General features: G+C 43.3%; 1 protein-coding gene across 1 annotated transcript in view; it reads left to right on the plus strand.

Annotated features, from left to right (window-relative positions):
- ENOX1 (ecto-NOX disulfide-thiol exchanger 1) overlaps positions 1–21,214 on the plus strand; it is a 260,495-nt gene that overhangs the window by 83,328 nt on the left and 155,953 nt on the right. The window contains exon 7 of the mRNA XM_006884564.1: positions 18,411–18,517. Within this exon, the coding sequence (XP_006884626.1) occupies positions 18,411–18,517 (107 nt within the window). The remainder of the gene's footprint in view (positions 1–18,410; positions 18,518–21,214) is intronic.

Here is a 21,214-nt window from a genome sequence, read left to right on the forward strand (position 1 = left end):
GAAGGGGGTTCTTTTCAATGAGACAGTGTGCCAAAGTGTCTATCACCCTCTTTGAATTCCTGTAAAATGCAAGAGGCCTTTTATCTGTTAAGGTGCGAGCAACACGGAAAACCAGTATCTTAAATGGGGAAGTGCTTTAAGTAAATTTGTTGCCAAAAGATAATTTTGAGGCACCAGGGGACATCATGCTGGCAAAGAGAGAGGGTTGGCAAGGGAACAGAGGACGCTCAGGGAGATGAACTGACACGGACTGCAGCAGTGGGTTAAGCACAGCAGAGGTTATGAGGATGGCGCAGGGGCAGGCCGGCTGTCCATACACTGGACACAGGGTTGCTGTGAGTCAGAAGTGACTCAGTGGCACCTGGCAACAATGGTGTTGCAGCTTCACATGTCGTATTTGCAAACTCATTTTGGTAAGTGACAAAACACCAAATACAAAGTAAGACTGACAGCCTGTCCCTACACAAATGGAGTTGGAATAGGAACTATGAGCCTCTCCATCCCATACACACCGGCACCAGACTTTATATCCAGCTAGAGGAACGGCACTGCACTCAAGGTGATTGTTTAGCAGTTCTGAAGTTCAAGTTTCTCGGCATGGAATGTCCCTGTCCTCTAGTCAAATCCAACTCACAGTGAACCTGTTTGACAGAGGAGTGCTGCCTCACAGTGTTTCCTCAACGGAAGTCTTTAGGGGAGCAGAGTATTACATTGTCCCTGCAAAAGCAGATGCTGGATTTGAGCTACTTACCTTTCACTACACAGCCAAGTGCTTTAATTACACACTACCAGGAATGTTGTTGTTGTTGTTGTGTCGATGAGTTGCCTGCGACTCATAGCAACCTTATGTACAGTAGCCCTAAACTCTGCCCTGTCCTCTGCCAGGCTCACCATCTCTGACACACCTACCCCCAGTAACATCAGACAAGAACAGATTGGTGGTTAGAAGGAAGTTAAGAATGGGTTGGGGTAAGATTGAGAAAAACTGGATAAATTGTGTATACTGCACTAAAAAAAAAATAAAAAAAGAATGGATAGGTAGATGGAGAGAAGGAAAAGGAGGCAAAACAAAACATTCCTAACTATAATTGCTGCGATCACAGTATACCTACCTTCGGCTTATCAGCATTCGTTCTAACGGTAGTCTCACTCTCATGGATCTTAGAGTTCCGCATGCCTCAGAAGACTCAACAGTTGATTTTAGCAGTGAAGAGAGAGAGTTAATACTGGGTTAAATTGGTGGAAATTGATGTTTTTATTGCTTTTTGTATTTTTTTGCATATAATCTTTCATATGTATCATGTTTTGTACAAGAACTTTATTTTATACTATCATTGGTATACATAATGTTGTTGTTATGTGCCATTGAGTCACCTGCAACTCATAGCGACCCTATGTACAACAGACCTGAAACCTGCTCTGTCCTGTGCTAACCTTATTGTCTCTGACACACCTACCCCCCATTACTCCAGTCACTGAATCAATACATCTCATCAAGAGCCTTCCTCTCTTGTGCTGTCCCTCTGCCCTCCCAAGCATAATGGTCCCTCTCCAAGGGAGTAAGGAAAGTAAGGTCCCTCCTTAACTTTGGGCATGTCAGAAAAAGGCTTAGAATCCTTGCCTCCAAGGAGCAGCCTGATTTCACTCTCTCTAGGAGAGAGAAATAATATTTATAATTAATTACCATTGCTTTTTGCCTATTATCGCCCTATCTTTTCAAGCCCCCATTAAACCTTTATCATTACTTCACTCCCCTCCATCCAGTTATCTTTGCTAGCCCAGTGATTCCCTCCCTTCCTCTTTTGCGGTCCCCCTCCTTTTTGAACATTTATACACAGAAATCACATATGACCCAGCTATTCCACTATGAGAAATAATATCTCCCAACGAAATAAAAATTGAGACACAAGTGGGCACTTGTACACCTATGTTCATAGCAGCATTATTCATAATGGCAAGAAGGTGCCAAATGCCCATCAACAAATGAATGGACTTAGAAATTGTGGCACATTCACACAATGGAATATTATGCAATACTAAGAAGCAATGATTTCATAAAATACTATATAACATGGAATACCAATGTCAGATGGATCTTGGTGGAAAGCAGAGAGTACTAGAGCCATGTTTCATTGACAATGCAAAGGCATAGGACAGTGTGGATCACAACAAATTGTGACTAATCTTGAGAAAACAGGAATCCCAGAACACTTGATTATGTTATGTGAAACCTATACTTGGACCAGAAAGCAGTCAGAACAAGGAAACACTGCATGGTTCAAAATAAAGAAAGGCGTGTCTCAGGGATGCGTCCTGTCTTCATATCTTTTCAATCTGTATGCACAACAGAGCATTCCAGAAGCAGGGCTTTATAAAGAGGAGTGTGGCATCAGGATTAAAAGAAGACTCATTAACAACCTACATTATACAGATGACACAACCTTGCTTGCTGAAACTGAGGAGGACCTGAAGCACTTGCTGCAGAAGGTCAAGGACTATTGTCTTCAATATGGATTGAAGTTCAACATCAAGAAGACAAAGATTCTCATCACTGGGCCAATTGGCAGTACCATGATGGATGAAGAAGAGATTGAGGTTGTTAACAATTACAGCTTACTTGTCTCCACAATCAACACTCTTAACACCAGCAGTCAGGAAATCAAAAGATGAATTGCATTGGGGAAATCTGCTGTCAGGGACCTCTCAAGAGTACTGAAGAGCAATGATGTCAATCTAGAGACTAAGGTGAGCCTAACCCAGGCAATGATCATCGCAATTACTTGCTGTGCATCAGACAGCTGAATAATGACTAGGGATGACAAAAGAAGAATTGATGTTTATGAATTGTGGTGCTGGAGAAGAGTCTTGGACATACCATGGACCAACAAGAAAACAAATAGGTCTGTCTTGGAGAGGGTGAAACCAAATCTCTCCTTGGAGGCTAGGATTTTGAAGCTCTGCCTCACTTACTTTGGGCACATGGCCAGGAGAGACCAGTTCTTTGAGAAGGACATCATGCTCAGAAGGGTGGAGGAACAGTGCAGAAGAGGAAGACTCTGGATGAGATGAATTGATGCAGTAACTGAAGCAGTGGGGGTTAGTGTGTGGGAGTCAGTAAGACAGGCTCAGGACAGGGCAGGGTCCAGAGCTGCTGTGCATAGGGTAGCTTTGGGTCACAATTACCTTGACAAGACGTAACAACACCAAGCCTACAGCGTATTTTGTTGAATGAAATATCTCAGTCACAAATATTGCAGAAGGCCACGATTGTGAAAATAGGAAGATAACTGAGTATGATGTGTTTGTATTGTTTTTGTAGTGGCTAGGGTTTCCTGGTTATTTGACAGTGGCCCTGAGTGCTCTCCCATGTAAAAGGTCTCCACAGGGCCCATTCAGGTCTCCATAACTCTCCTTAGCAGCCAGTTCATCAGAAAGCCAGTAACGCCTAGGAGTCAAAGGCAATTCCTGTACAAAGATGTTAACTAGTTTATCAGGGAAAGTGGGGCTGGTCTTACGTCTTGAGGGTTCTGTACAGCTTCCAGGAAAGTTCAGGTTTAATATTAAAACCTTTGCTGAAGATAGCCAGTAGTTTGAACAAGACAAGAGAACTTGCAGGTGTGGGTTTATTACGGCAGGATTAGGTGCAGCTGCCTTGATGTCTTGCTTGTACTGTCCTTGCTGCTGTATTGGCTCAATGGAAACTATCCAGAACCACTAACAGCAATGTGAAAAGCAAACCAAAAATCAAAGAACCCATGATCTGTTGCATCAAAGTTCAATATTTACCTTCTTTCTTTGACGCTCTTCATCTCTACTGGTATTTGTTACACTATCAACCTTTTTCATATCTCTGATTTCATCCGATGATCAGGTGTGGGTTCTAACCAAAAGTAATTGTTTTCAATTAAGCCTCACCCTAAATTTCCAAGGGCCAATCATGGATAGACAGTCAATAAAGGTGTTGAATGAGGACATCATCCATCCTAGTGTGGCACCTGAGACTTTTTTCCTTTTGGGGGCAAGCTAGAGAATTTCGATTTGCCAGATACTGAAGTAGTTCTTACCACAGAGGAATTATCTCATTCTGAAAACATCCTTGGCTCTTTTTATGACATTTTTTGACCTGTTCCTATTGCCAAAACTTCCCAGGTTCTCCCAACTCTTGAGATGCCCAGGTTTTGATCTTCTTTGCTTTTAAAAAGCACGTACTTCATAGGAATACCCCACAGGCCTTCCTGCCTTCAAATGCTTTCAGTTATGTGCAAAGCTTGTCATTTCAAAGCTCAGACAGGAGCTGTTTATAAAGTTCAGGAAGCATGTACCACAGCGCTCAATTATTAATATGCATGCCAAGATGATCAATTGTGCACGCCTTGTTACAACACACAGATCTAATGAAAATTTAAACACTCCATGATATTCCCACTTTGGGACTTTCCCAACGTGCTTCCTAAGAAGAGGGAAGAGAGAGCTAAAGAGAGGAAAAGGCAAATGGGAAACCAGAAGGCAGAGGGAAAGGGTTTATTAATATTAATTTAATTTAAGAGTGTGTGTCATAAATATAATGAGCAGGAATAAAGAGTAGAAAATGTAGAATGTCAGAACAGGAAGGACCAGAGAGACTCATCGGGTCAAACTTGCAATTTACAGATGCGGAAACAGGTTCAGGGAGTAGACGTGAAAGACCACAGTCTTCTAGAAGTTTACAGATAGATTGCTACCCAAGACTGGAATCCCTGGGTAGCACAGTGTTAAGTACTTTAATATTGGCTGTACCCATCCAGAGGTACTCAGAAGACAGGCATTGGTGACCTGCATGCAGGATGTCATGTTATTGTTGGTGTGTGCCATGGTGTCAGGACCGACCTATAGCTGACCTTTAGTCAAATTTTTAGAAGCAGTTAATCACACAGGAAGAGAATGGCCATCTTTCTCCCATGGAGCAGCTGTTAGATTCAAACTGTGTGCCTTCTGGATTGCAACGCAGCTTCTTAGCCCTCGGCCACCAGAGCTCCACCTATCCGGAGATACTTCAGCAGGCAGGCCTGGTGTCCAGCATCCAAAATGTCACAGTCATTGTAAAGTCTGTGTCTCATAGTTCTCTGCACACATAATGTGGCCTGCCTATTGAAATAAATTCAAGGACAACTATCAGTGACAAAAAAAACCAAACCAAAAAACCAACACCCAAGAGTACTGGCCATTAATACATTTGGCTTTTTCTCATCCAGTGAGACTTTTTTAAAAGATTGTGGCCAGAGGATGGTATTATAGCTAGATATTACTAAAAGTAGAAGTTTAAGGGTTATAGTGGTATCAACCTGAAATGTTCCTCTCTGGTTAGAATGTGTAAAGAAGAGCAGGGAAGGATCATTGCACTTGAGTTGTGGTGGTGGTGAAGAATAGTGAGTATATACTGTAGATTTTCTTCCTTTTTTTAATTTTTTTATCGAGATTTTATTGTACGTTTATAAAGAACTTGGATTTCCATTCATTCATTGTGGATTTTCAAAAGAACAATCACATCGGTAGCCAGAGTGCTCATTAGAAGCAAGGACAGTGAAACTTCATCTCACATACTTTGAGCTTGTCAAGAGGATACAGTCCCTGGGGGCAGGGCGGGGGGAATCCAGCATTGATGTGGACCAGCTCAGTGACTTCGACAATGGCCTTGCACACAATGGAGATGATGAGGATGGCACAGCATCAGGCCAGGTTTCAACCTCTTGTTCACAGAGGTGACTGTGAGTCGGAGATGACAGAGTGGCACCTAACACTATCTGGTTAGGGAATCAAGCATCTGTCTTTTGACATTGCCCTCTGACCCACCTCCGCACAGCTGATGCAGCTTCCCTGGCCAGGAACATTCCCCCTCCTCCCTGTGCCAGAGGGAAACCTCACTCTCTCATATTTCTGGGAAATCTTGTCCCATCTATTACAACTCAGAACTGACTCTCTCTCTTCCTTCCTCTTCAGCACCCACAAATATTATTACTTGAATGCATCAGCCTTGTCCCATGGTAGGAATTTTAAATTGTGAATTAGCTCTGAGTTTCCAGAGCAGTTTCTCATTCAGTAGTTTGTGCATCAAGTGTTTACTTAGTAAGATTTTCAGCTAAATGGAGGCAGGGACCACTCACTGTTGCCTCTTCTCAGTGTACCACGTGAGGCCGAGCATAGTTCTTAAAATCACACTCAGTACACTTCCACTGACCAGATACCACAGGTGGAAATGAAGGTGCTGTTGGAAATTGGGCTCTAACCCGGTCACTGCAAAGTGCACTCTAAGCATTACTTTTCTTAATAACTCATATAATGTCATTGTATTTTTCCCTAAAATACCTTCCTCTTGAAAGTGGTACGCTCTGGTGGCCTAGTGGCAGGAAGCTGTGCTGAAGTCTGAAAAGCATACAGTTTGAATCCTCCAGCTGCTCCATGGGAGAAAGATGGTCAATCTCCTCTTGTGAGATTAACTACCTCAGAAAACATGCTGAAGTGTCAGCGATGAGTTGATTCCAACTTGACAGTACACAACAACAACATCAGCAACAGAAGGGGGATACAGGGGATACAGTTGAGTCGAGGGTTTAGTGTTGCATCTCAATACTGTTAGTAATAGACTGTCCACTTGGAGAGTGGAGATGCTACAGCTCTAATGCCGCTGTCCTTTACACACACATGGTGAGCAGAGACGGCATAAGCTCCTTCCAGTTATGCCCAGCTTGACCTTTCATGACCGTTAATAGGCCATATGACTTCAGAAAGTCATTTAAGCTTATTGAGTATGAGTTTCCTCATCTCCACAGTTACAGGGAAAGAGAAGAAGCCCCTCGACCAAGTGGATTAACACGGTGACTGAGGCAATGGATTCAAGTGTGTCAGAAATGATGAGAGTGGCACAGGATAAGACAGGGTTCAGAACTGTTGTTCATACGGCTCCTATGACTCGTCCTTACTCAACTCGACAGCACCTAACAACCACCACCAAGTTAGAGGGGCTTTAGTGGCGTTGTGTGTGGAGAGTTGCACTGCTAACCAAAAGGCAGTTCAAAGCCACCAGTAGCTCATGGGAAACAGATGGGCAGTGTCTTTTTTCTGCCTCAGAAAAATCCCCTCAGGGGTCAGCTTTGAGAATTGAAGACAATGAGTTTCATGAGACAGCTGGAGTGTTTAAGCAAATGCATTCCTAAGATCCTTTTTTGCTATTAAAAACCCTGCAGTCACTGTTGTGCCCAAGACTTAGACCTTTTAACATCTCTGAATATGGAAACACATCATGCATCTGCCAGGACCCAGCCTTGATAATCAGTGCTTCTGTGCTGATCATAGAGCGAAGGCTCAGACATTCTTCCGTGCGGATGCCCGGCAGGCTGTGAATGTCAAGCCACGTTTCAGCCCTGAGAGTGTGCCTGGTGCTGAAGTCGTAGAATTATGGTCAGATCTGGCCTCAAGGTACACTGACAGTTCTCCTCTGTCACGTCCTCATCCATCTTTGTGGCTAAAATCGTAAAAGCCTCAGGTATTTGGCTGAGTGATTAAATCCATTCCACAAATATTTCCTGAGCCCCTCTTAAGTAGCGGGGCAGCCTGTGCTCGGTGCTGAAGTGAAATGTGGAGTCCCAATGAGCTCGCTGCATTGTGGGCCCACCTCATAGGCAGATTGGTATCCTCACCCGCATTTCTTTCATCCAAAGGCTCCTTCTGAAGTCATTTACTTCTTAGGAGCATCAGCTGAACATTTTTTATTCCCACCAAGGGAAATTTGGCTCCTGAGTCCCTGCTGTCGAGGAAGAGTTTTATGAAGTGTTAAAATGTTTTCCAGTGTCTGTGGTAGTCATTGCTACAGCTCATCCGCAGGGGAAAACATCCCCATGTCTGCATTAGCAATTCGACAGGTTTCCTATTTCTACTCAAAAATCAGACTTGGATGGCTATATTTGCCAATTTTTTTAAATGCTAGAAATCTTCTTTCCATTCTTTAAAAAAAAAAGGCTATTTGTGGTTTTAGAGAACAAATGTCTAGAGAAAATAAATTTTGCAGAAACATGTCAAGGCCATGCACAGTATTTTCTGTTTCCCAGGATTCTGAGGCAGGGAGTAGAGGCTACAGAAGGCCTGCTAGAACCAATGAGGGCCTTTTTGGGATCCCTTCCTTCCAGCTCCCCCTAAATATGTTCCCTCAGCCAACCTACACCCGTCAGATAGTAGCATTTTAAAGATTTTTAAAATGACAGCCAAACGTGAGCAAGAAATTACGTTTACACACTAGAACAATGAGATTTGTAGAAGGCTGAATTTCAAGAGTTACCATAGTAGATGGTGACTAAGATGGCAATTCAGAACACATAAATTTGGGAATGCATTACAATCCCAAAGCCATGTGGTTCAAGGCCACCAGCTGCTTTATGGGAGAAAAATGGGCAATCTCCTCCCATGCAATTACTGCCTCTGAAAACCCACCAGAGGGTCAGTTATGGGTTGGTTCTGACTGTACAATACACATCAACTTCCACACAACATTGACCTGAGCCTGTGGTTGTTGTTTTATGCCTTCAAGTCAGAACTGACCCTGCAGTGGGTTTTCAGAGGCAATCAATCACATCCAAAGAGGTTGTCCAGCCTTCTCCCACAGAGCAACTGGTGGATTTGAATCACAAGCCTTTGGGATCACAGCACAGTTTTTTACCACTAGGTCACCAGAGCCTGGTGCTAGGAACTGGGAAAGATGGCATTGCCAAAATGAGAGAGGGCACGGTTGGAGGAGAAGCCCAGATGGCGCAGTGGTTAGAGCACTTAGCAGCTAAATGAAAGGTCAGTTTGAACCCACCAGCAGCTGCTCCACAGGAAATAAATGTAGTCGTCAGATCCTATAAAGTGTCCAGCCTTGAACATGCTCTGGGACAGTTCTGCACTGTCCTGTAAATGCACCAGGAGTCAGATTGCATAACTCGCAGTCTGTTTGGTGTGTATAAGGAAAGGAAGCTCTTATAATGTGGTGGTTAATGTTACTCAGCTGATAGCTGAAAAGTTGGATGTTTAAGTCCCCCAGCCACTTTGTGGGGAAAGGCCTGATTCTGTAAAGACACACAGCTTTGGGGAAACTCGATTGGCAGCACTGTACCCTTTGCTGTGGGTCCCGATGAATTGGAATTGACTGGACAGCAGCAGATTTGAGGAGGGTTATCTGAGAGAAAATGTCTCAGAGCTGCACGGGGAGGAACACGCCAAAACCTTTTTTAGCACAAATCGAGTTAGAGAATGGTTTCAAACTGGATTTGAGGAAAACAAGTGTCAGTAAAATTACTTTACAGCAAAGATGATATGTTATTGACTCTGCAACCGACTCAGGAGTGTAACATTGTCTTCATGTTCAAACAAAAGAAAACCTCACCCTGAGAAAAATCAATCAGATTTGATTAGAGTAGCCACTGGCAAAATGAGAGGATTTCTGTTTATGACAACCAATTGTTTAGCTAGATACCACCACCTCCTGGAGCCATTGAGTGAGGACAGTGGTCAGTGCCCTCAGCTACTCATTAAAAGGTTGGAGGTTCAAGTTCTCTCAGGGGGACCTCCGAACAAGGAGCTAGTGACCGTCATCAAAAAACCAACTTTGAAAACCCTACAGAGGACAGTTCTACCCTGATGCACACGAGGTCTCTGTAAAGAGAAACTAATCCAGTTGCAACTAATCCTGGACAGCAGATTTGGCACATTTTCACCCTGATCTGTAAACAGGGATAGGATAGGATAGGATAGGATAGGATAGGATAGGATAGGATAGGATAGGATAGGATAGGATAGGACAGGACAGGACAGGACAGGACAGGACAGGACAGGACAGGACAGGACAGAATAATAATCTGACCCTTTACAGACAGTGTCTCCACCTCTTTTCTATAGGATCACAGAGATAGAAAGGATATTCAGCCTCGTGCAGTCCATTGTCTTTTACCCTTGGATTTAAAACAGATCAAACCTTTCTCCAAATCTCAGGGTCTGGTGGAGGAGCTGAGGTACACCAGCAGACTTTCCAACTCTTCTTACCTACAACCCCAGCCCCTAGTTCATCTGAGACATGAGCCTATTCCCTCTGTCTTGTTCACCTCACATACCTCTTACTAAAGACCAGTGTCAACAACAATGAAAGACAGATAGTATGAGTTAGTCAGGTAGGAGAGACTTTAAACAGGGGGCCACAAGGTAAAATAGGGGCCCATTTCCCAGCCCCTTTGCTTCTGCTTCACTGTGGTTCCAATTTCTCAGGAAATGCCCCCTCTTTCCCTGTGTCACCGTCTCAGATATCCAGCTTATCTGTGTTGGATAGTTTCAGCCCAGGGTTCTTTAAGCCTTGCATGCTTCCCCTGGGCTAATGCATGTTTCCCCCCAGGACAGCCTGGATGCCCTGACCACACTCCCTGAAATAATTCTCATGAAATAATTCAGCTCTGTGTGTGCCTGTCTTCCCCTGGGACTTGGGACAACTTTAGGACCCACTGTGTTTTTGGATCTGTTTATTTCCTGTGAGTAGTATAATGTCTTGAACATTACACACATTGTGCATATAAGATGCTATATAACTCCAGTGAGTTTTCAGAGGCAATTAATCACTCAAGAGAAGATTGCCCGCCCTTCTCCCACAAAATAGCTGATGGATCCAAACCACATGCCTTTGGGATTGCAGTGCAGCTTCTTACCACTAAGCCTCCAGAGCTCCTTATACATATAAGAATAAGATGCAGGCTTAACTTAGAGTGAGTATAAATGCATAATTTCAGTGTGAGCAAACATACTTTCAACTCCAGACTTTACCATTCATAAAGTATATGAGTTTTGTTGTTCGTTGCCATTAAGTCAGAACCAACTCATCGATGACTCCCTGGTGGGTTTTGAGAGTTTGTAAATTACGCTGGAGGAGATTGCCCCTCTTTCTCCTGCAGAGCAGTGGATGAATTCAAACTGCCTGCCTTTGGGTTGGTAACACAACTCTGTATCTCTAAGCTCAGTGTCTTCATCAATGAAATGGGTATAATAATAGCCCCTGGTTGAAGACTTGAAATACATTAATGGATTTCAAACTTGAAGGTGCATTGGAACCACCCAGAGGGCCAGTGTAAACCCGCACTACTGGGCCAGCCACAAGGTTTCTGACTTGGAGGATCTTAGAGACTGAGTGTCTAAATTCTATTGTAAACAAAACTGATACTGTTGGTCCAGGACCCACTGGCTACCACAATTACAATTCATCAAGCATAGTACCTGACATCAGTACTCAATAATCACAATTTTCAAATCAGCATCTCTCTCCTGCAGAGCAGCTGGTGGATTCATACTGCCAACCTTTGGGTTGGAAGTGCAACTCCTTTGCCACTAGGCCACCAGAGCCCCCTGAAGTTAGTAGAGATCCTTAAGAAATCAGAGCCAACCTTTTGAGGGTTATAAAGGAGAAGAGATCCTCCCAAAACAAGGCCTGCCTATGCCTGCACGTGTACCACCCCTAGAGTTAGCCCCTGATTTATCTGGGAGCTTTTCCCTGTCATTTATAATGGGTGATAACTTTCAATGTAGAGATTGCTGGTATAGCACGTCGCTTATCGTGTAATGTATGCCTTTTCTCATTGTTCAGCAATGGCAAAAACTAAAAAGGTATAAAATTGATGTGATTCTTTTTGTAGAATGATTTGACAATGCCTCTTAAAAAGTAAACATTTGGATACTCTTTTATCTATAGACTGCTCAGAATTTTTTATAAGTATATTTATATAAGAATGTCAGGAGATATATCTAAGAGCATTCATTGCAGCCTTATAAATAATGTAAATATGTATAGATTTCCAAGACAGGCTAAGTGTAGAAAAGCAAGGTGTGGAACAGTGTATATAATATTAGCACCTTTGCATAAGTAAAGAAGGTTACACACAGGAAACAGTACGTGATAAGTGTTATAAATACAACTCTTTGAGCGAATTTGCTAGTCTGTTAACAGTGGTTGAGACAGATCAGGATAAGGAAGTCGACTTTTCATTTTCTCTATTTCTTATGTACATGCAGTGTTGCTATTTGGTCAGTAGGGATAATCTCAACTATGTTCAAGTTGGAACCAATGCATAGCACTCTCTAGTGAGTTTTCAAAGGCTGTCAGTCACAGGAGAGGGGCTTATTATGTTTTGCTTTATTGCCTGAAACAGCTGACTTCTTTACCCTTTCCTTTTCTTAATAATTTTATCAGTGTGTTTGTCTCTGTCATGTACACTGAAAGATTTAAATGCCCAGCATCTCCAGTCCAGGAAGTCCAGTAAGACCGTATCTGATGTTAGTGCTTTGACCTCGAGTTTAAAGGGTCTGTAATGGATACCCAGTGTCACACCATGGTCCTTGTGCCCATCTCCAGAGAAAACCCCAGAATGCCCTTTGTTCCTCCTTCCCTTGAAATTCCAGCCATGCCTCACAATATATGGGTCTGGCTGCATTCACCCACTCTTTGCAGGGCTTCTTGCCAGACTGACTGGCGGCTCCTGAAAAATGAGCACTAGGAAGTCTGTCTGGGAATCTGTCACAGGCTTCCCATCACATAATGTCCAACACTTGATGCTCTTCTCTCTGTCCCTGACTTTCTCCTGCTGCTCTTTGTGCCCCAAGCTAGGACCACCACCCCAATGCTCCCCTGTCCCTATAATCTCTCCAGTCGAAGGTGAGGGCTCCTCAGCTCCAGCACCACAGCTCAAGTCCCATTCTATTTTGTTTCTTTCTCCCATAGCTTCCAGGATTTGCACATATTAGCAAGCTGGAGAAGGGAAGCTCAGCTTCCTTTGCTGGTTACATGCCTTTAGAAGTCTCCTAGAAGTAACACACAGAATTTGGACAAATGTTAGCCCTTCAAGAAAACAATTCCCTCTGAACCCTACAGTGTTAAAGGTCCATCAGGAACCCAGACAGCTCTGCTAAAAAACAAACAAAAAAATTAAGCTTGGAAGATAGGAGGTGTTTTTCCCCCAAGCAACCTTCTAAGGGCTTAATCAATCTCTCCAGATATTTAGGACACTAAATGGATTTCAGGCTCTTCCACAGTTAGAAGAAGGGGTGCAGGAATTAGAGGGACTGTGAGAAAGAAAGCAGTCGGAGAGCATGGAAGGAAAACGAGCTGTGTTTGTGTTCTTATAATATTCCCTGCTAATTCAAAGGTCAGTGGTTCAAATCCATGAGCCTGCTCTGTGGGAGAAAGGTAGGCAATCTCTTCCCATTAAGATTTACAGCCTCAGAAACCCAGTGGGGGGGGGGGGTCTGTGAGTTTGAACCAACTCAGCAGCAGTGGATTTGGTTTGGATCCATTAACTTTTACCTAAGAAGTCCTGCTGCAATGGTGGTTGGTGACGTACTCAACTGCTAACCAAAAGGCCAGAGGTTCAAGTCCACCCCCTATTCCACTGGAGAAAGATGTGACATGAAAGTTTACAGCCTTGGAAACATTCTGGAAGACAATTCTGTGTAACAGCAGTAGGTCATTTTTATCTTCCAATACTTCATTGAAATTCTTCAAATGCCTTTGTACTCAGAGCTCAAATCCAGATATTCATAGATCCCAAAAATGTGTGGTTTTCCCCACAGTGCCCAGCTCTTTCCTGGGGAGTTCACTGTAATGTAGTTTAAATGGAGGTTCCTAGTCTGAACTTTCCTGCTCTGAGAAGCCTGAATATAAAGTGCTTCTCAAGAGAGTTTATAAAGGCCTCTTTCCAGTAAAAAGTGTGTTCTGAACTCAGCAGGTATCTGGCTATTTTAGGGTGAAAAGAGGATTTGGGGGAACATAAAAGGTTATGTGCTTACAAATAGGTGTTTATACTTAAATGTGTAGGGTTGGGTGTGGGTATCTGTGCAGGTATGTATGCAAATGTGCCTCACTGGGAGGGTTTGCTTTGCAAAGAGTGATGAAGAATTTCCTATATTTTCTTACATTAATTTATGCCTGCTGGAGCTATTAAAGTCTGTGGTCTTCTAGTTGATCTTAATTCATGCCTGTCAGAGCAGAGCTGTGCTCCTCATAGGCTGAATTTTCAGGGGATGCCCAGTCCTTTCTTCCTAAGTACTTTGGAGTGGACCCAGGAAACCATGCTTTTGATGAGGTGGTGATCACGCTGTTTGCATCACCTAAGGTCTCTGCTGGACATTAGACTCAAGAAAAATTTTGAGGAAATTTTTCCTTTCCCTCTATGATTCTTAGTCTTTTTTACCAAAACACACAAACAGAACTTGGGAGGAAATTTGTTAGATCTGTTGTTGTTGTAGTTGTTATGTGCCATCGAGTCATTTGCGACTCATAGCAACCCTATGTACAAGACCCCTAAACACCGTTCTTTCCTGTGCCAGTCTCGCTGTCTCAAACACATTCATTCCCACCACTCCACTCACAGAATCGATCCATCTCATCGAGGGTCTTCCTCTCCTGTGCCATCCCTCCCATCTCCCAAACATGACATCCCTCTCCAAGGACCAGTCCCTCCTTGCAACATGCCCAAAGTATGTCAGACAAAGCTTCAGAATCCTTGACTCCAGGGAATAGTCTGGCTTCACCCTCTCCAGGACAAACCTGTTTGTTCTCCTAGCAGTCCATGGTATATTCAACACTCTTCTCCAGCAACACAACTCAAAGGCATCAATTCTCTTTCTATCATCCCTATTTGCTGTCCAACTCTCCGATGCATAGCACGTAATTGCAAAGACTATAGCCTAGATCAGGCGCACCTTAGTCTTCAGCCTGACGTCATTGCACTTCACTACTCTTGAGAGGTCCCTCACAGTTGACTTTCCCAATGCAATTTATCTCCTGATTTCCTGGCTGCTGTTACCAAGATCTAAAGGAGAAATTGAAATGTTCTGATTGGAAGCACTGTCTGTTGCTAGTACTTCCAAAACTTTGAGGCATACTTTGTCGAATAAATAAGTAGCAATTAAGAACAGACTTTTTCCTTTTAAAGTGATCTGACTTGAGGGGCTTTGCAGCCACCCCTTGGTTAACCGCAGAGGTGGAGAAGACACAGTGAAGGTTAGTCTGAATTCAGTTTTTTCTGCCTGCAATACAATTTCTGTAAGGCATTTTATTTGAACAATTCCTGATAGCCATCTTATTTGTCCTCCATGTTTTTCCCTAAGAAGTAGAGATTTAAAGAGTTTAGAGAAATAGTGTGTGTGTGTGTGTGTGTGTGTGTGTGTGTGTGTAAAAAAGAACCCTGGTAGCACAGTGGTTAAAGCACTTGCCTGCTAACTAGAAGGCCAGTGGTTCAAATCTCTAGGCCACTCCCCCGGAGAAAGCAGCTGTTGCAGTCGGCATCAGTAAAGCCCGGGAGACAGCAAGGGTCAGTTCTGCTCTATTCAGCAGGGTTGCTGTGAATTGGAATCCACTTGAAGATAGTAAGATTTTATGAGTTTACCTTATTGTAGTTTTATTGTGCTTAGAACAAATATGGATTATACATAAGTGCATGGTAGTCAAACTCCAGGACCTCTTGTGGACAGTACCTGCTGGCTGGTCGTTTACTGTGACATTCATACTCAGGGTCATTCTGATTTATGACTTCACAGATCTGCTGTCTTTGAGTCGCATTCATTAGCGCACACTCTTTGAGGTGGTTTTTCCCTAATGATGATGAATGGTGCTGACCCAAGCACTTTCTGAGTCCTTTTGTGAGCGCAGGAACTTTTCATTTGCAAGACAAATGGCTAATTTGGGGGAAGTTTGTGCAGAAATGAGAGAAATAGGCTGGACTCTATAAAGACAGAATATTTTTCAAACCCAAGCTGAATTCCAGTTTGAGCTTTGGTTTGTTGGGGTATTTTTATTCTTCAAGGTTTTTTTCTTTTTCCTCTCCTAAGTTCTAAATATGTTGAGATAGTATAAATTTTTTTAAGGAAAGAAATATGACATTAAGTCAAATTTAGTCTTGCTTTTAATGAAATAGCCTATGGAAAAGAGTAAAATTATATCAGTTTGACTTGGAGTTTGCTTCCGGAAGGTCAGTCATTGAAAAGCCTGTGGAGTATGTCTACTCTGAAAAACCTTGGGGTCACTCTGGGTCAGAGTTGACTCAATGGAGGTGGGTTTTGTTTGGTTGAAGTATTTATTAAAATAAGATCTGTTTTACCCTGGTTTCTTTGGAGTGTGAGGGCCCTAGATCTTTCATCTAAGTACATTTCCTCTGCCCTCCTCCACGTATATTATGATCTCTCTTACATCTTCGCTCCACATACTCAAAAACATATATGATTTGTCGTCCTTTACTAACTGCCTTTCCTGGTACCAGAATTTTCACTGTGACTGTCTAGACTCCACCAGTTTCAGCACTTCTTGTGCCTTCCCCTCAAGACTCGTGACAAGGCATCACAGTTCTCACTGCCGGCTTAACACGCTTCGAACTGATCCAAACCCCAAAGCTCTGCTGTTGAAGCAGTGAAACCTGTTCAAGTCACAGGCCCACCTGCCCTGCAAGATAATCTTTCTTATTTGACAGTGGATTCTACCAATGTCCATGCATGCATCTGTGGCTACTTACTCTGTATTGGCCCTGCTGGAGAAGACTCAAGTCCCAGCTCCCAGCCTGTGTGCAGACAAAACAAACAGAAGGTCTCACTGACACCAGCAGCGGAGCCAGCTGTGTCCTCCGCAGGCCATGCTGCCGTTTAGCTGAGCAGACCACTCCCAGTTGGCATTCAGATGGTGGTCAGCCTGAGGTGACTAGCCTGACAGTATCACATCTTCCAGGTGAAGGCAGGGATGCTGAGGAAGAGCAGAGTCAGCAGTTTCATGAGCTCAAGGGAGATATGAACCAAGTCATGACAGATCCTCCTGTTGAAAGCTCATCAAGCAGATTCATCGTGGAACACTAGAAGATGGATAACTAGGGAGATTTGGAGTTGGGATTCTCATGGGATGGAAACAGCCACCGTCAAAGCTCCCATGGCAGTTGATCATGGATTGAGAAGTGTTTGCTCGGTGTTATAAGGCATTTAGACTGTGGTGATGAATGAAATCTGCTTTTCTGTCTGCTCCATCGTTCACTGGTTGGATTCTTTTTCATCCTATATTTTAAAACCTGTAGCCCAAGTGTTATTATTCTGTGGGGATTGTTCCATTATTTGTTGATTTTTTTTTTTGTAAACAAGTGGTCTGTAAGATCTCCTGTGCCCTTTTTTTGGTAATAGAGCCTTGTTGTTGTTGTTGTTGTTAGGTGCTATAGAGTTGAGTGGGTCTCAGCAACTCTCTAAACAGCCTTCCCTACCCTGTGCCATCTCATCATCTCTGACACCCTAGAGCCAGCACTCACCAAAACAATGTGTTATATAGTTGATAACATCCACACACACACAAAAATTACTGTGTTTTCCCAATTAAATCTTTGGAAGCTTGGGTTTGATCTTATGTTTGATTTAGTGTTATGATGTCCTTAACCCCATGCTTGCTAGATCAATAACAGATTAACCAAGATTGAGGCAGCAGATGGCTAGCCCTTCCTACTCCCGACACACACTACTCAGAGGCCATTTCAGTCTCTCTACGTTTTTGTTAACAATTCCTCAATATTTAGCATTCCGATAGTACCACATATGAAGTCAACAAAGTACTAAGTAAAGTAAGAGGTGGTGTCCAGTTAGAACGTTAAGTGGCTGGAGACCAGAGGGAAGGGGTCTGGGGAAAGTGTGACATGGGAGTCACACCATGGTATAAGGCCCGTGAACTCTGGAGGGTGAAACATTGTACTGGAATAAGTTCTTCACACCGGAGCTGCTGCCTGGGTGAGCTTTGGTTTAAAAGTGGAAATAGTGACTCTTATTTCCTGCTGGAGGGCTGGCTGTGGTGGGTTCAACAGGGGGCAAAGGGAGCTAGAGGTAAAAATGGCCCTTGAGATTTCAGGAATATATGGCACACCTCTTCCATTGTCCCAGCTGAAACCTTGCATGTAATAATATCTTCAGGGGCCATGAAGAGAAGAGAGGAAAGAGAAATGTTTAGCTCTTTGCCATTCAGCTGCTCCACCTGGCTTCGTGTCTAAGCTCCCAACCCAGGCATTGGTTATCTGCAATGCCAGCACCAAGTCTGCATGTCTGAAGACCTAACTGTATAGATATGTTCCCTAAATAACATTTTTAAACAGGAGCAAAAGAGTGCTTGACAACAGCTATCCCTAATTGCTCCCCAGTCCTAGGTAGAGTTTTGTTTCACCCTAAAGTTGTGGAAGCAGATTTGAAGGGCGGCATCCCCAACATTGCTAACATGTAAGTACGAAAGGCACAGAGTGGATGGATATCGATGATGTTGTTTCTAGCGTGACATCATCCATAGACTCCTAGTGTCTTTGCTTTGCTTCCCTGTAGTGATCACAACATAAATTACTTGTCTTGTTTGACTTCCTTGTTCACCAAAGTTGAGCAGATTGTGGCCGTTTTCAACGCTTCTACCAGACAAAAAGCTTGGGACCATTTCTCGAAAGCCCAGCGCAAGAACATAGACATTTGGCGCAAGCACTCTGAGGTTGGTGATTCTATTATTACTTTTTAACCACCATCACGCAGCTGGATTGGCAGAGAGTATAATGTGGCTGCAGCTATTGCGGGTTTTGTTACAGTGGGCAGTCTCCCCCGCTGTTGTGTCTTCTCATCATCAGCTCATCTGTCTGTTCCTCATCTGGGACAGGGGTGAATGCAACACACAAAGCCTAAGGTGCTTGTCTCCCCTGCCAAGGGGATAAGCGATTTGTCCTGTTTAAAGTGAAGATGTCCTAAATAAACCAAGACACTTTGCTCACAATTTAAAAGAGAAAAAATAGCTTTGAATGAATACAAATTTCATTTTCAGTATTATACATGGTGGTGATGATGATCGTTTGCTATTGGGGCTATAAATAGCAGGTACGCCTTTCCATACGTCTTTCCATCATAAGCAATGTCTTGGTCCCTTGTGCTAGCCATTGGGTTATCTCACACCTCTCCCCAGTGTAAATTTCCCAAGAGGAGAGAATGCAAAGGCTAGCCTCAATGCATGCGTGACGTGTGAGTATCTGTCCCCCAAGGAAAGAGTCCAGAAGTGGCCCTTCCTTGGCACCCAGAAGGACCAAATGCATCACTAGTCATTGGTCGCCCAGCTGCTGTTGTAATCCACAGTGTAGTATACGCTTTGAACCTGTAATTTAAAAGTAAGTATTCTGTCTTTGTTTGCTTCTTTATTTACTTTTTTTTTCTTTAACAAGAGAATGTTTTTTTCATTTGGATGCCTTTCCATCTCCAGCATGCTAATATTAAAGTTCTCTAAATGATAATCCCCTCTTTCAAAACCCCAAATGTATAGAAGGTAAGGTTTGGTTAATGATTTTGGTGCACACTTCTGAAATAAATATTTTACATAGAGTTTGAGAAACCACAAAGTGGTATAATATCCATCATGTGGGTAGCATTTTAAGTGCCCATTAACTAATGCTAAATTAGAGTTGAATACCAATGGCACGAGATATAGCACCCACATGAATACCAAATGAATTCTTTGTTATCACTGTTGTTATGGTGAATACGGAATGGCTTCACAATAATGGGACATTTTAAAGGCTGGTGCAATTTATTGTGAAGAAGGAGGGACGTTTGCATTTTGTTCACAAATGCCTAGGCTGGTGGTTAGAGGCTGATCCAGTTGTTTTCCTCCTGGAAGGATGAGGAGAAGGAGAAGGTGGGGTTTTTCTTTGGTTTTCCAGGGACCAAAAAACCAAAAAGCACTTAACCTGAGGGTCTCTTAGTGTGATGGGAGAAGGAACTGTCTGTCATTTATTGCTGCTGCTTTACCCCTTCCACAGCAAAGCCAAATTGATTAAAGGAGATGGTAGGATACAGGCAGGTGGCCAAATGCTTATTATTACTGTTGTTGTTGTGATTAAAAAGCACTGTCATCACTTTGCGAATGTCACATTCACCCCCACGTAGGACTCCAGGTCCTGCTTTCCCTGCTTTCAGGTACCCTAGAGCTGGCTAGTCCTCCGGGAGCAGGTGTGCTCAGGCACCCCCCTGCTCAGCGATGGAGGTGGAAATGGCTGTCTCAGACCTGTGGGAGATGTCACTGGATAACACGCCTCCTGGAGAGAGAGAGGCTCAGTGCCTCCCTGCCACCACCGCCACCTCGTTTGATATACATTAAGAAACAGAACTGTAAATTACCTTTGATTTTCTTTCCGATGTGTCACTTAATTGATTAAATACCAGTTGGTAATTTCACATTGTGGATAATTTCTCAGTTGCATATAAGCTTGATAATTGGCTTGATTTTCCCTGTGTTCCCATGTACAGCATCTGTTAATTATCTGCAACACCTTTGCAGATTTATTAGAGGGTACTGGTGGTTTACTGCTGAACAGAGGAAACACCCTCAGCTTTTTTTTTCTCCCCAATATGTGTTTTTGCCCTTTCTGCCACCCTTTCCCATAGGAACAGCTATGAGGTGACAGTTGTTATTAATTGCAGGATTAAACAATAAACCCTTTCAGCTTCATTTATTCTTTCCATCTTTTACCTTGTTTCAAGTATTTTCAAGTCACCTCTTAGAAACTGAGTTCTTTGTCAGTAGAAAAATTAACTGTCCACAGCCTAGAATTCCCCATACTAATCAAGTGTAACAATATCTTCTTCAAGCCCTGATGAAGAAGAAATTGACAGTTGTCTTTCTTTCTTCTGGGTGGCATGGCCAGGTAAGGAGGCATTGCCCATGGCCTCAGTGAGTCTCTGGGTAGCATAAATGCTAAGGTGCCTAAGCTACTCACTGAAAGGGGGGCATTTCAAGTTCACCCAGAGGTGACGCTTGGAAGAAAACCTTAGAAATCTACTTTAAAAAAAAAAAGCAGCCATTGAATATTCTTATGGAGCACAGCTCTGTTTTGACATGCACTGGGCCACTCAATGTCAAATAGTCTGATTCTTTTTTGCCCACTGTCCCAGTGGCCTCCCAGGTGCTGCTCTGATAGGTCCCCTGTCCTGGGATCTTGCTGCCCTGGCTCCACTCCCCTGCCTTCTGCAGTGGTGATGCCAGAATTTAGAGTTGACCATGTGAATATCAGTATCAGTAAATAGTATCTTCTCCATCATTCTGCCGTTTGAACTCTATGGTCTTAGCAAAGACAAGGACCAAACGAGGCTGTAAATTAGAAGAATACCCGTCACAGGGAGTGGCAACTTCTTTGAAAATCATGCCATT

This window comes from Elephantulus edwardii, unplaced genomic scaffold (genome assembly GCF_000299155.1).
Source record: "Elephantulus edwardii isolate Elephantulus edwardi_28Jun2011 unplaced genomic scaffold, EleEdw1.0 scaffold00036, whole genome shotgun sequence".
Lineage (NCBI taxonomy): Eukaryota > Metazoa > Chordata > Mammalia > Macroscelidea > Macroscelididae > Elephantulus > Elephantulus edwardii.